Below are 15,169 nucleotides of genomic sequence, written 5' to 3'. Positions count from 1 at the left end.
CCTAATCTGCATGGAGTAGAACAGAAGAATTACATCTGGTGTCTTGCTTACAATACTCCTGCTAATACATCCTAGAATTATGTGTGTGTGAGGGGGTTGTTTGGGTTTTTTTTGCAACAGTGTTTCACTGTTAACTCATATTAGGTTGTGATCCACTATGACCCCCATATCTTTTTCTGCAGTACTCCTTCCTAGGCAGTCATTTCCCATTTTGTATGTGTGCAACTGATTGTTCCTTCCTAAGTGGAGTATTTTGCATTTGTCCTTATTGAATTTCATCCTGTTTACTTCAGACCATTTTTCCAGTTTGTCCAGATCATTTTTAATTTTAATCCTATCTTATCCTATTATTAGCATGTTAAACATTGGTCACAGCACAGCAGCTTCCTAAGAATAGTCAAGTGTTTTATAGGCATCAAGGCATAAGTGGATGTTAATAGACGTTTAATGGAGCTTTAACATGTGCTTAAGTACTTTGCTGAATCAGGTTGGACTTAAAACATGCTTAAAGTTAAGCACATGCTTAAGTGTTTTGCTGAATTGGGGTCAAAACATTATGGAAATATAGAGATACAACTAACGTTTTCAATTATTGTCACCGACTTCATTTTTGGAAAATGGAAACATCTGAAAAATAAACTAGTTAATAATGCACACCATGCATGCACTTAAAGTGATATGGATGTGTACACAAGAAATGTTAGTTCAAAATTTGAACCAAATTTCTTAAAATGTTTTCTCTCTGAGCATAACATACTGGTTGAGTTGCCCATGGGCTAAACACAGCTAGTGCAATACTAATGCATAAAAAAGTCATTAATAATTGTGACTGGGATGCCAGGGGGATCATGCTGAGGTTGCTGAATTAGGGCAAACTCCAAAAAATGGAGCAGACGATCTCCCAAACTGGTGGGTATTCTGATACTTAAAATCACCAAACCAGCAACAAAAATGCTATAATACCTTACTGGTTACCCAGAAACCAAAACTCAGCTCCCTTAAAGCAACACAGCTTTGGACTCCCAGCCAGACAGCAAAGTCAAATATGATGAAGATCACTGAAAATCTTGTTCATCATGTAAAAAGTTATACCAATCCCAAAGGATCGGACACATTACCCACCAGATTAATGAATATCTTAGCTCTTACCCAAATACATTTTTACAGCCAATTCTTATTAACTAAACTAAAATTTATTTAAAAAGTAGAGAGAGTATTGGTTAAAAGATCATTATGCATACAGATATGAGTAGAGTTCTTCGGCCAGTTTCATAGTAGAGATAGTGACCTTTAAAGATGGCAAAGAGTTCTTTCAGAATTAGTCCATAGGTTACAGTCCAATGTTCAATATCAGGGTGATCTAGAAGGGACTGGAGACCTCAATCTTGCGACTCAAACTTCCCCTGATGGAGCTTAAGCATATCTGAGATGACAGGATCAGGGCTCTAGAGTTCTTTTTATAGTTGTCTAGTAGCTTCTTGACAGAGTGTTGTCCTTTGGTGAACAATAGGCAATTATCATAGCTTAGAAGTAGCCTTCCTATTTCCTAAGCAGCACCGGTAATTAGCTACATGGATTAACATAAAGCAACTGCCCATCTGCCATTTACAGGTAGTTTACTACATAGTTCAAAGAGAAATTAAGACAGTGATATTACTACATTCACAGTTCATCTAAATGTTAACATCTTTTCATCTCTGGATTAACAAAATACCGCCTATAGAGGGGAAAGGTTTGGTTATATTTTCAGCCTCTAACAATATATTGTGATAGATTCATGCCAGTTGGGAACAGCAGAGTAGTAGAAGGGAGATATACTGGCCACTGGATAAGCAGTTTTCTCTCCCCTGAGTGACCAGAGCAGGAGCTGCTCCAGGCTAATGAGAACACCTGACTCAAATTAACCTGCTAAGAGTCAGTTAAGCACCTGACTCTAATTAAGGCCCCTCTGATGCTATAAAAGGGCTCACTCCAGTCAGGCCAGAGGGAGCCAGAGGAGAGGAAGTGTGTGCGAGGAACTGGGAGCAAGAGGCGTGCAAGAAGCTGAGAGTGAGTAGGCATACTGCTGGAGGACTGAGAAGTACAAGCATTATCAGACATCAGGAGGAAGGTCCGGCAGTGAGGACAAAGAAGGTGTTGGGAGGAGGCCATGGGAAAGTAGCCCAGGGAGTTGTAGCTGTCGTACAACTGTACCAGGAGGCACTCTAGACAGCTGCAGCTGGAACCCGGAGTAGAGGGCGGGCCTGGGTTCCCCCCAAACCTCCCAACTCCTGATCAAACACAGGAGGAATTGACCTGGACTGTGGCTTCTACCAGAGGGGAAGGTCTCTGGGCTGTTTCCTGACCCTCAGGGTAAATCTGTGAGGCGAGTAAATCTGCCAATAAGTGCAGGACCCACCAAGGTAGAGGAGGAACTTTGTGGTTTTGTGTGTTTACATATATTGTGACAATCATTATCTTCTAATATGTCTCTAAATGTTGAATTTGGGTCAATTAGCCTGCTAGTTGCTTAACCCTTTCTGGCATAATGTCACAATAATAAAAATAAATAAATAAATTTAAGACTTACATATACCGCTTTCTTCCTCTAGTAAGTGTAGATTTTTGATAGGTTGCATGTGCATGCTGCAGAACAAACAATAACTAAATGATGTGGTAAAAGGTAGAAATTAATAAAGAATTGAATGCTTTTTCAGATATTTGATTTTGCAAATATTAAATAAGTTTTATACGAGTACTGTAATTGGTTACTAATAGTAGGCTCTGTACTTTGACATTTTTAGAACACATTTTAACACGTTTTTATGTCACATAGGTGAGAAATCCAGTTCTTCTCCTTAGCAAAACATCACCTAAGACAGCTAAAGAGATGATCCAAAGTCTTGTGGAAGAAGCTGCAGTTATTTCTAACAAATCCAGAAGTTATGCAAATTACCAGGATCTCTTTGACAGTTCCATTGCTGACATGCGATCATTGTCATTGGAAAGGATGTCACAGAAGAGTCAAGTTGGAGACTCAAGTTCTCAGAGAGTGAATAAAGAGCTCTCTGAAATTGAAAGTGAATTATCTTTGCGAAAACTCTTGTGGGACTTACTAGAGGAATGGGGGAAGCTTTCTTTTAGGTGGAAACATACACTTTTTGAGAACATTGATGTAGATTTAATACAAAAGGACGTTAACAGATTTATGCAGACAATACAGATTCTAGAAAAAGGTAAAAATACTAAAATCGCTAGTTGTTTGAGGCTTATAGCCATTCATCAATGTATTGAGGGAAACAAAATATTTAGAAATTATGGGCTAGATCCTTAACTGGTATAAATTAGAATAATTCCAGCTATTTTAATAGGTCTGCAATGATTTTCACCACTGTTTCCTTATTCTACAAAATCAAATTATGAGACGCAAAGACATTGAATTGGTGGTGCACTTATAGTAGCTTAAAGAATATTCCTGGTTCTTCTCCTTTTGTGAGGGATAAAGAGGGGTTTGGACTTCTTCAAATCGTAGAACATGAGGCTATTGATGTCCAAATTATTCAAAAAGCGATGACCATTTGAATAAAATAAAATTAAAAAACTATAGATATGTTTCATTATTGTATTTTAATATGTTCTTATAAGTGATGCCAATGGAAAAAATAATATGATAATGGAGCACAGTAAGATGCTAAAGAAAAATAATTACAGAAATATCTTGTGTTATATATACTTAATAGTAATGTTGTATCTGCTTACGCAGATTGAAATAAGTCTGATATATTGCAAACATTTTATATTTTCCAAGGTTTACCAGAAAATAATATTATAATAGGTCTGAAGCAGTCACTAATGGATTTTAAAGAAGGCCTATCTGTGATTGTGTTTTTAAGAAGTCCATATCTTCAACCAAGGCATTGGGAGGCTATACAGTATATTATTGGGCAATCCATTTCTTGGGATAAAAAGTTTACGCTGGAGGATGTTCTGCAACTCAATGTAAATATATGTTGCATTATTTATACCTGACTCAGGAACTGATTTTAACATTTTTGTTGTAAAATGTGGTTATAATTGGTTTATTACAGCTGTACTTCTGATTGAAGGTTTACATTAGCTTTTAAATATATAGTCCAGTCTACGGCTACTACTACTCCACTTCTGCAGCTTTAATAGGGATATTGTATATTTTGCAGAAATTTATACTCCAGTTATTTAGTATAATATCTGTATTATCACTTGTTTATCTATTGTTCAACCCTGCGTAATACAGTTTTCTACTTTAGTTGTTTCAGTACGAGAAAGAAATCACTGATGTATCAGTAACAGCAACCAATGAAGCCACCCTTGAAATAATGCTGAATAAGATAATTAACCTTTGGAATAAAACTAATTTCCATTTGTCTCTTCACCGCTCTGAAACTTCAACTTTCATGATTATTTCATCTGCTGAAGATATAATGGCTCAGTTAGAAGAATCTCAAGTAACAATTTCAACAATTAAGGGTTCTTGCTATGTTGGGCCAATTAAGGTAAAGATTACTTGTGACATTTGTGTATGTTTGGAGAATAAAGTTTGCGGAAAACCTGTGCAAGTGGTGTACAACTAAAATAAATAGTATCTTTGATGTTTACTTTCTTTTTACTTTCAAAGCTTGGCAGTAAACCTTTTCTAAAGGTATGTATTACTGTATGCGTGTTGCTGTAAATAGTTGCAGAGCTTCTAGTTAGGAGGGTCTTCATAGAACTTCTCAGAAGTTCTGTCTCCACAAGACCATTAGCAGCATTTGCACTGCAGTTACTGTATACTGTATGTGATTTATTTGATTAACTTTTTGGCAGTTTTTCTACTCAGCAGTGATTAGTCCTGGTTAGATTTATTTTTGTTATTAAACAGCTGCTTTTTGGTAGCACTACTGAATATGTGGTCACTTTTCAACCCTGTCCAAGGTAGAAGAGAAGCTAGATCTTTCCACAGCATAGATCCACAGGAAAAAGAGTGGGAGCAGAGCATTTAGCTTCTAAAGCATCCAATTCCTCCTTAGCTTTCTGTCCAGACTTCCATGACTTATGTGAATTTGTCTAATCACAATGATTTGAAAAGGCAGGCACTATATTTGGATGCATCTAACTTTGTGTGCAACTATAGTTAAACCATACAAATGATATGATCTCTTTTCAAAGATCATTTAGTGCTGTACTTTAGTAACACTTTTTCAGCATTATTGAGCTATACTTAAATGTAAGTTTTCTGCAATGACCATTTTCTAATTATATGAGAATTGAAGAGGGGATTGAAATGAGGAAAGGTGAGCTAGATTGGGGGCAGGGCATTTCATACATGGAAAAATGTACAGATGGAAGTAGTAGGAGAAGATGAACAAGACATGGAATCACTGGGACAAGGAGGAATGTGGTAAAAGTGGTCAGAGACATAGGCCAGAGTGGAGTTGTGCACTTGAAGATGAGAATAAGAAATTTTGGTGGTCAAGGGTGAATCAGTGGAATGATTCAAGAGTGAAGTATGGTAACATGGCTAGATTGATGTGGGAGGAAGATTGCCACTAACATATGTTTTGGATGGACTGAAGGGAGTCAATATATATGTTGCAGAGGCTTAAGAAGGTGATTATAATAATCAATATGCACAATGAGGGCATAAATGAGTGTTGTAGCTGTCAGGCAGAGAGAAAGGGATTGATTTGTGGTGTGCTGTGAAAAAAGAAAAAAAAAAGATTTAGACATGGCCTGAATGCATGGGAAGGAGAAAGGAGTTAAAATGGCCCCAGGGTTTGAGCCTGGGTGATTGGGAGGATGGTGGTGTTGATAACACAACCAAAAAGGTGGATGGGGGTGGGAAATTATGACTTAGGAGGATAGATTTTAGCCGTGGTAAGCTTATGTTGTACCAAGATCTTCAGGAGGATACGCTGGAGAAATCAGTTGGGATGTGGGACTGGAGAGAAAAGGGACATAGGTGTGGAAAAGGAGACTTGTTCATTAGGATAAAGATGCTGAAGCTGTAAGAGTGGATGAGGTTACCCAGGTATAGTGAAAGAAGAAAAAAGGACAAAGAAAAAGCCCCATATGACTTCCATAAAGAGGGGAAGAAAGGAAAGAAGAGCAATCATCAAAGGAGTCTCAAATGCTAAAATGGTGCAGTAATGGACACAGAATAGCAGACTACATAAGACTAGCGTCCTGAAGTTTTTAACGTAGTCCTGTCTTCAAGTCCATGAGAGTTTGAGTAAGGATTTTGTCCCATAGTATTTTGCAGTATGCATGAATTATAGAGCTAAAATCTGAATTGTGTGCAGAGTGCTTATCAAATCATGCCCTTTGTAAAGTAATTAATCATATGTATGAAACAAATTAAGATGAATATATGCAAATTCAGTTGACATTATGTTTTGTAGTCTATTTTTTCACTTTTTCTGCCTTCAAATAGGTCCTCAGCAATATAGATTATTTTGGTTTCTTTTAATTATATGAATCTTGCTCTTACATCTCAAATGTGACATTTTGAATCACAGTTTTAGTTATTTTTAAGGAGTCCAATTATTTATATAGCTGGGTGTGATTTATAGTTTTGAGTCTCAGCCCAGATTGCAACTGTAAATGGCTTTAATTTATAGCTCCTAGAACTGATTGATTATTATTAAAAACATACGCAGCTGGGTATTGCAGCTGTATCAGTATATCAAAAAGAAACCAGATATAGTAACTAGGTCTTCTTCGGATCATCTTGCAAAATTCTGTTTGCCCTTTGTTTAAAGCAAATATGAACGTGTATATTTGTTAAGTTTGTAGAAATAGGTTTACAGAATTTCCCTTACTGTTCTATTGGCTTCAGTGAACGCTAACTAACAGTGAGGTTAATTTATGAGCAAGGAAAGCAGGATTCAGCTCCATAATTTATACCACTACAAATACAGTTAAATTTTAATTCATGCCAGTGCCCAGAAATGAAAAGATTTCCAGCTGAGTGATAGCTATTTTCTTCATACTCTTATGTATTATTATTATTGAAACATAATATAAAACAAACTTATGACATATCTTAGTAAGCCTTTTTCAGATACAAATAATTAACTCCTAAGTAGGTTTTTTGTCACATTATATAAAAGTGTGGAAATGTTGTATTTAGTACTATGCTATAGTCTGCTTAAAACTCCATCAAAATTTTGTTTTGGAGTCCTTAGGTAACATCTTGCAGAAGTAAGAATTTCCACCAAGCTTAGATTTTACTTTATATTATTCTATTTTTTTGGTAGAACCTTGTAGATGCATGGGATCATAAGTTAAATCTCTTCTCTCGCACCCTGGAGGAATGGTTGACTTGCCAAAGGAATTGGATTTACCTGGAACCAATCTTTCATGCTCCAGAAATACAAAGGTATATATGAATGCATATCACATTATCTCAGGGCAAAGTGATCTTAGCAGATCTGAGAACTGAACCTCAAGTATGTTCAAGCATTTAAAAAACAGTGACTAATTTTTAAGGGAGGATACCATGGTGATGCATGAGACAAAAAACACAGATGAATGGATAGCTAGATTGTGAAATGATGAAGTTTAACATTCTAGGATGGGGCACAATGCTAGGGAGATTCAGTAGTACTGGCACACTAAATGTCAGGGAGCTCTATTTTATAAAATCAACCAAGATATAAATAGCTTGAAAAGAAAGTTAAAAGATTTTGCCCTTTTCTCTATTCAGAATTGTACCAATTTAAAAAAAATGTGATTTTTGAACTGATTCAATTAATCTACTGCAAACCCTGTGTACACGTTCTTTTAATTAGCTTAATTGGATATCAAGGTATACTAAATTCACATAAACCAGGTTTAAATTGAAATAAGAGTGTTCACACATGGTTTTGCACCAGTTTAACTCAGATGTCTATAAAATGCAGTTTTAAAAGCTAAGGCTTAAGAGGCTAGATTACATGCCCACTTCAGTAAAACAATACTGCAGTCTATTTTTAATTACAGTAACCTTTATCTTGTCTTTGTATGATTATTTTTTATTTTTGGCTAGCTTCCAGGTATGGTGATGAGTGAAGCAATTTGTGATACAGCATGGCCAGAGGGCAGCAGGAGAGGGTTAGAAGGGAGCCTTATCCCCTGTAAGGGGAAGAAAGTTTGCTATAGATTAACTAGAGCACCTGACGCCAATTAGAGCACCTGAAGCCAATTAGACAAAATTAGACCACCTGCAGTCAGTCACATGATAAAAACCCTTGCTTCAATCAGACAGTGTGGGAGTAGGAGCAGAAAGAATTGGTGTTGGAGCAGAGTTTGGAGAAGTGCGGTGGGCTAAGAAGTCCTAGACCCTAGGTAAGGGGCACCTGGCTTGTGCAGAGGGAGGGCAGGAAGCCCCCCACAAGCTGAAGGGCAGGAGAGGGAAGTAGCCCAGGGGAAGGAACTGTCAGTTCAAGTAGTTCACCACTATCCTCAGGGCCCCTGGGCTGGGACCTGGAGTAGATGGTGGGCCCAGGTCCCTCCCTCTCCACTCCCCTCCTCTAGAACACTAGTGGGGCAATTAATATTCCAATTTAGGGGCAAGAAATGGTGCCCTGAACCCCCCTCCCCAAAGAAGAGAGAGCGCGAGACCCATCATAATAGTGCTGGCAATTTGCCACAAATTACATGAAGAGAAAAAACTAGGTTACTTCCTGTTTACTACAATTTTCTGAATATTTTTTTTCACCCAAATCCACATTCATCTTTCTCACCATAGTATCTTCTCTTATCTTGGTCAGGAATTCAGGGGATATGTTGCCTGTACATCTTATTATAGAGGTTTTGGCAGTGATTAGTGCACATTCAGGCACTCAGATACTAATTGTAAGAGAGAGATATGTGCCTAAATAGATAGATTGACTGACTAACCTGTGATGAGGCATGCTACCCTGACTCTGTGTGGCTCAACATGTGATTCCAAAATGTGAGTCTGTGGAAGCTGTATAAAGGCTGTAGGGAAAATAAATTGACAAAATTCAGAATTAGGTATATTTGAATGCTGCATTCTATAAATTGATCTCTAATATGATCTGTGATTTAAATAGGCAGCTTCCAGCAGAAGCAAGTATTTTCTCTCAGGTCAATAACAAATGGAAAGAGATAATGGCGTGTACAGAGGATAACCCAAATGCTCTTAGGGCAGCCACAACTGCAGGAGTCCTTGAGATGCTGCAGACCAACAATGCACATCTTGAAAAAATACAGAAGTCTCTTGAGGTAAAACCGCACCTGATCTCCCTACTTCCAGCCCTGTTCCCTATCCACTAAACCATGCTGCGAACCAGTGCTTTTTCCTTAGTAAAACTTTGTGATAAAAAAACTAAACAAATAGTATAAGAATCTGTAATTAATTGTGGGTTTGAGTGAGATATTTGGAAATAACAACCTAAACATACCATGTTCAAAGAACAAACATCCTGAACATATCTTTGGACATGACTCTCTACAGATACATTTGTATCCCTTCAAAATAAAAGTCTAATGAAGTCATAAATCACTTATGAGAGTTAACTAAGCTTCAGTTTATATCTATATAGTAGTAAAAGGTAAAATCCCTTTAAAAGTCTCACTAATGAAGTAAACCCAGATTTTACTGTACACAGACGTGCTAGATAATGTGTAGTGCTTACAACTTCATATGTAAGACTAGGCTGTATTTTGCAATTACAGTAAGAGTTCAACCTCTGTTTTTTGTATGAAAAAGTTTGTCTGCTTCAAATTTTCAGCACGTAAGTTTTGAGTAAGTTTTGTCTGCATTTTCAGAGGATTTTCAAACAAATCCATGTATTTGTTTCTGAGTTCTAACTTAAAGTTGGCATTAAAAAGTTGACATTTTAAGTCTTACAATTTTCTGGGCTTCTGTAGCTTAAAAACTAAGTACAGTAGAAACTCAAAAATTGATACATAATTGGCATTTGGGCGGTCTCTCTATAGTTGCATAATTATTAATAAAGAAAAAAAATTAGTGTTACTTGTCGTAACTGAAACCTTTTGTGCAACAGTTAGCTGGCAGAGAAAATGTCTTATGTTGGCTTCTCCTATTGTCTGATGTGTTATGCAGAAGCCCTTTTGAATGGCTCAGGAAAGGAATACAACACTGGCTCTTGTCCCCAGGTCTGCCGTCCCTACTGGGGCAGAACAGAAGTTGTAGTGCATTGTCTCTGTTGTATGGTGGTTGTTCTGTAGTGAGGCATGTGACTCTTTTTGGAAGGGTGAGGGTATGTAATTTTAGGTGCCCTAACTTTGCATTTCCTCACTTATGTGATCTTGTGTTAAGGTTGGTGTGTACATAAAATTCGTAATTGTATTTTGTGCATCAGTGATGAGGCAAATCTGTGCCTTGGCAGTAAAACTTATACAAGTCTGCTCCTTGAGGAAGGGTTGGGTTTGACTGTCTGCATGATGAGAAGGCTGGGAGAGGGTAACAGACAGAGGATCCATCTCTGCATGGATCTCTAACCTGTTGCAGGGACAAAAAGGTAGTCTTCAGCCCAGCACTCTGCCAGGCTAGTTGGCTTGGGTGCTGGCATGAGGCTATGGCCTGATTTACACAATAGCTACATGTTTTATGTTGACTCTGAGTAGGATGAATGATGTAAAGCCATGACATTTTGCCAAGAATGACAGCCATCAAGATTATATAACATCTGAAGGAGCTGGATCTGCAGTTCATAAAAAATAAGTTGCAGTTAAGTAGTAAATTATGATCCAAGTGCATGTTTTTTCATTTATATGCAGTTTTTTTTACTCAATGACTAATAATAGAATCATAGGGTTAGAAAGGACCACAAAGGTCATCTAGTCTAACCCCCTGCCAAGATGCAGGATTTGTTGTGTCTAAACTATCCAAGACAGATGGCTATGCAGTCTCCTCTTGAAAATCTCCAATGAAAAATCTTCAACAACCTCCTGAGGCAGTCTGTTCCATTATCCTACTGTTCTTACAGTTAGGAAGTTTTTTCTGAGATTTAATCTAAATCTGCTATGCTGTAGTTTGAACCCATTGCCTCTTGTTCTGCCTCTGTGGCAAAAGAGAACAACTATTCTTCATCTTTTTTATGTCAGCCTTTCAAGTATCTGAAGACAACTATCCTATCCCCCCTTAATCTGCTCTTTTCCAAACTAAGCATACCCAGTTCATTCAGACTTTGCTCAAATAGCTTGCATTCCGTCCCTTTAATCATCTTTGTTGTTCACCTCTGGATCCTTTCCAGTGTCTCTACATCCTTTCTATACATTTGTGACCAAAATTAGACACAGTGCACCAGCTCAGGCTGAACCAGCACCAAGTAGAGCGGTACTATCAGCTCCTGTGATTTGCATGCTGTGCCGCTTTTAATGCAACCTAAAATTGCATTTGCTCTTTTTTTTCCTTTTTTTTCCCAGCAGCATCACATGGCTGACTCATGTTGAGGTTGTGTTCTACCACAATTCCGAGTTCTTCTTCGAGTAGTGTGCCTGTGGGCACTCCACATTAGGTGGTGGTGCGTCCCAGTGCTGTCAGTTGGAGATTTATGGTAGCAGTGTTTGCATGGGTTGCATGTGCAAAGTAGGCGTCTTGTGGTGCCGTTGGTGCCGCATGTAGCACATGCGCGACCCAAGCCCTCCAGTTCCTTCTCAACTGTCCTTGGCTGAAGACAGAGCGAAGAGGCAGTGTTAGCGGTTTTCCCTAAAACCGTTAAGAAATAACTTTTAGATAAATATTTAGATAAGTTGTTACAGAGAGAGTTAGAATTAGTGTCAGGGTTAGAAAAAAAAATTCTTGTTAGTTCATTAGACAACCTCCCCATGAGGGACGGTTACTAGTTAAAATGCTGGGGTCTCCATGCTTCAAACAATGCGGCTCCTGCCACGATACCATGCTCGTTTCAGACAGACGTTCTTTATGCATACACTGCCTGGGTGAGGGGCATATTCCCCAGAAATGTCCCCACTGCAGCAGCCTGAAAGCCAGAGCCCGACGGGACAGGGATCCCCAGCTTAAAATGATCTTGATGGGGAAGTCCCTCCAGCCTGAGGTGGACAAGCAAACAGCCTCTCTGGGCACTCCTCAAGATGGATAAGGAGACCTACCCTCTGAAAAACCAAAAAAGAGGGCTCAAAGGTCTCCGCAGAGAGGTGATTTCCTGCCAGGTCGATATCCCTGATGCCATCTTACTCTTGGGTGAGCACCTATGACACTCTAGGACCTCCAGCACTGCTGAAGTCAGAGCAAAAGAAACGGAGTCGAAGCACTGACAAAAACATGTCTCCTCCACAGCACCAAGCTCACCGGTACAGAGCTCGGCACTGAGTGTCTCAGGCACCATGCCTCCACCCCTAGCACCAACAACTCAGTCGGCACTGGTAGACACCAGAAAATCTGCACTGACGGTACCAGCCAAACAACACCATTGGTTGGCACTTACTCCATCAATGAAAGGGAAAGCACCCACGGCACTGACTACTCAGAAATCAGCACCAACAGTGTCTCTGCTGCACCAGAGAGACTTAGAAATCTCATTGGCACCACATTCACCGATACTCGTTGCCGAGGGCTCCCCCAAAGGCTCCAGAGGAGATCACAGCCCAGAATTCATGGCACTGTTCTCCATTGAGGAGGAGGAGATGCAGGGACAATATCTCCATGTCACTCCTCACCTAAGGCCCACTGACCGGGTGGAACCACATGGGTCCAAGACACCAGATGAACCAACCATGGTGTGGACCCCCATGGATGTACCCTCTTATGGCTTTCCCAATGCAATGGGCGCATTGGGAACCATGGAGCTCATATAGGGTCAGCATTCTAGACCATCCATAACTCAGAAATGTAAACTGCGCTCTAACCCAGCATCTCCCACACCACAATCCTTGGATACACAGAGAGGGGGAGAGGACTCAGAGATGGGCACAGACCATGACACATCTCCTGTACACAATTCACCTTCCTCCCCAGATGAGACAATTATGCCCCCACCGCCAACCTTGGCAGATGACTTTAAACAGCTCAGGAGCTGTTCAAAACATCCCACTAGAGGAGGTAAAGATAAACCAGCACAAGCTAGTACAAATACTGCAACCTGCATCTACCTCCAAGATTGCTCTTTCCATCAACAAGACCATCTTGGATCCTGCGGCGATAGTGTGGCAGACACCTGCTTCTATTCCACCCACCTGCAAAAAAGTGGATAGAAAATATTACATACCATTCAAGGGGACAGACCTTCTATTTGTGCACCCACCTCCCAACTCCCTAGTTGTTGAGGCAGTAAGTCACCCTAGCAAACAGCCACAATTCAAGGTTACACCCAATAACAAAGAACACAAAAGACTCGACTTGTTCGAATGCAAAGTATATTCCTCCAGCACCCTTCAGTTTTGAGTGGCCAATTATTCAGCACTGCTGGCCAGATACGACTATGACAACTATGGGAAACTTGCCCAGTTCACATATGAGCTCCCAGATAAAAAACAGACAAAATTCTAAGCCATTGTCATTGAGGGCCAACTCTTATCCAAAACAGCCCATCGGGGCATTGTACACAGCAGACACGGCAGCCAGAATGAGGGCCACAGCTGTAGCAATGCGCCAAGCCTCATGGCTTCAGGTCTCAGGGATACCAAAAGAACTCCAGACAGAATTAGAGGACTTACCTTTTGACTGGGAGCAACTATTCTTATAGAAGACAGACAAGGTGCTTCATTCAATGAAGGACTCTCGGGCCATGCTCTGCACTTTGGGGATTTACAACCCCCCTGCAGAGAGAAAGAGATACCAACCATGTCAGAGACCTAGAGACTCCTCAAACAGGCAACAACAACAGCGACCATACGATAACCAATGCCAGCATCATTGATCACAACACCAGCGAACACCTCAATCTTGGGTGCCATCTTCTCAGTTAGCACCTCCAAAACCGCAATTTTGAAAAGTTGGTTGATGGTTTGAACAACCTCCCTCATGAAACAGCACTCACACCTGACCCATCCCCAATTTTTGGCCATCGACTCTGGCCCTTTTACCACATCTGGGCCATAACATCAAACAAATGGCTGTTAGAAGTTATCAAGTTGGGATACGCTATCCCCTTAACCTCCTTCCCACCTACCCTACCTCCTTCCCCATCCCTCTTCAGGGACCCTTCTCAGGAGCACCGACTACAACAAGAAGTCGATAATCTTCTACAGGTAGGTGCCATGGAACAAGCACTGCTACAATGCGACAGCAGACATGCTCAGCAGGTACTTCTCTCAGGAGCATGAATGGGAGATGAATGAAGAGGTCCTGAGTTCAATCTTCAAATGGTGGGGCACTCCCACCATCAGTCTGTTCGCATCCCTGACGAATCGCAAAAGCGTGATGTTCTACTCAAGAGCGGGACTGGGCCTACAGTCATCAGGGGACGCCTTCCTCATCAAATGGGAGGCACAGCTCATGTATGCATTTCCACCAATACCAGTGATATCATGTGTGATACACAAGATACAAGGTCCAAAGTTATCCTTATAGTCCTGACATGGCCCAGACAGGCATGGTATCCTTACCTGTAACATATGGCGATATGCACCAGCGAGCTCTCCCTCGCCAGCTGGATCTGCTGTCTCAACAGAATGGATGCACTCTCCACCCAAACCTGGAGATACTCCACTTACAGGCGAGGCTCCTGAATGGTTCCACCATGACAAAATAACCTGCTCAGAACAAGTTAAACACATGTTATTAAATAGCAGGAAACTGACTACGAGAAATACCTACCTTCAAAAACTGAAGAGGTTCTCCGCCAGGTATCAAGGAAGTCACTTGACGAGCGATTCAGCACCACTACCATTCATCTTAGAATAACTATTGGAGCTGAAAAGCACTGGCTTAACTATGAGCTCAGTCAGAGTCCATCTTGCAGCCATTTCAGCATTCCATCGAGAGAGTGATGGAATTTTGATGTTAGCACACCCAACTACAAAACGCTTCCAACATGGGACCTCAACCTGGTACTGAAATGCCTCACTAGACCACCATTCGAACCATTAGCCACCTGGTCACCATTACCATTAACCATTAGCCACCTTATTAATGAAAGTAGCCTTCCTGGTCACCATTACCTCAGCGAGAAGGGTGAGCTAGATAGGAGTGCTCATGGCAGATCCTCCATACACAACATTCTTCAAGAACAAGGTCACG

General features: G+C 40.2%; 1 protein-coding gene across 1 annotated transcript in view; it reads left to right on the top strand.

Annotated features, from left to right (window-relative positions):
- The window catches only part of DNAH14 (dynein axonemal heavy chain 14), a 471,830-nt gene that overhangs the window by 130,695 nt on the left and 325,966 nt on the right, over positions 1-15,169 (top strand). Inside the window, exons 21-25 of the mRNA XM_045010332.1 lie at positions 2,816-3,215; positions 3,788-3,978; positions 4,266-4,511; positions 7,254-7,375; positions 9,054-9,225. Of these exons, the coding sequence (XP_044866267.1) occupies positions 2,816-3,215; positions 3,788-3,978; positions 4,266-4,511; positions 7,254-7,375; positions 9,054-9,225 (1,131 nt within the window). The remainder of the gene's footprint in view (positions 1-2,815; positions 3,216-3,787; positions 3,979-4,265; positions 4,512-7,253; positions 7,376-9,053; positions 9,226-15,169) is intronic.

The sequence above is a fragment of the Mauremys mutica genome, chromosome 3, assembly GCF_020497125.1.
Source record: "Mauremys mutica isolate MM-2020 ecotype Southern chromosome 3, ASM2049712v1, whole genome shotgun sequence".
NCBI lineage: Eukaryota > Metazoa > Chordata > Testudines > Geoemydidae > Mauremys > Mauremys mutica.
This window is presented reverse-complemented; position numbering and strand designations above follow the sequence as displayed.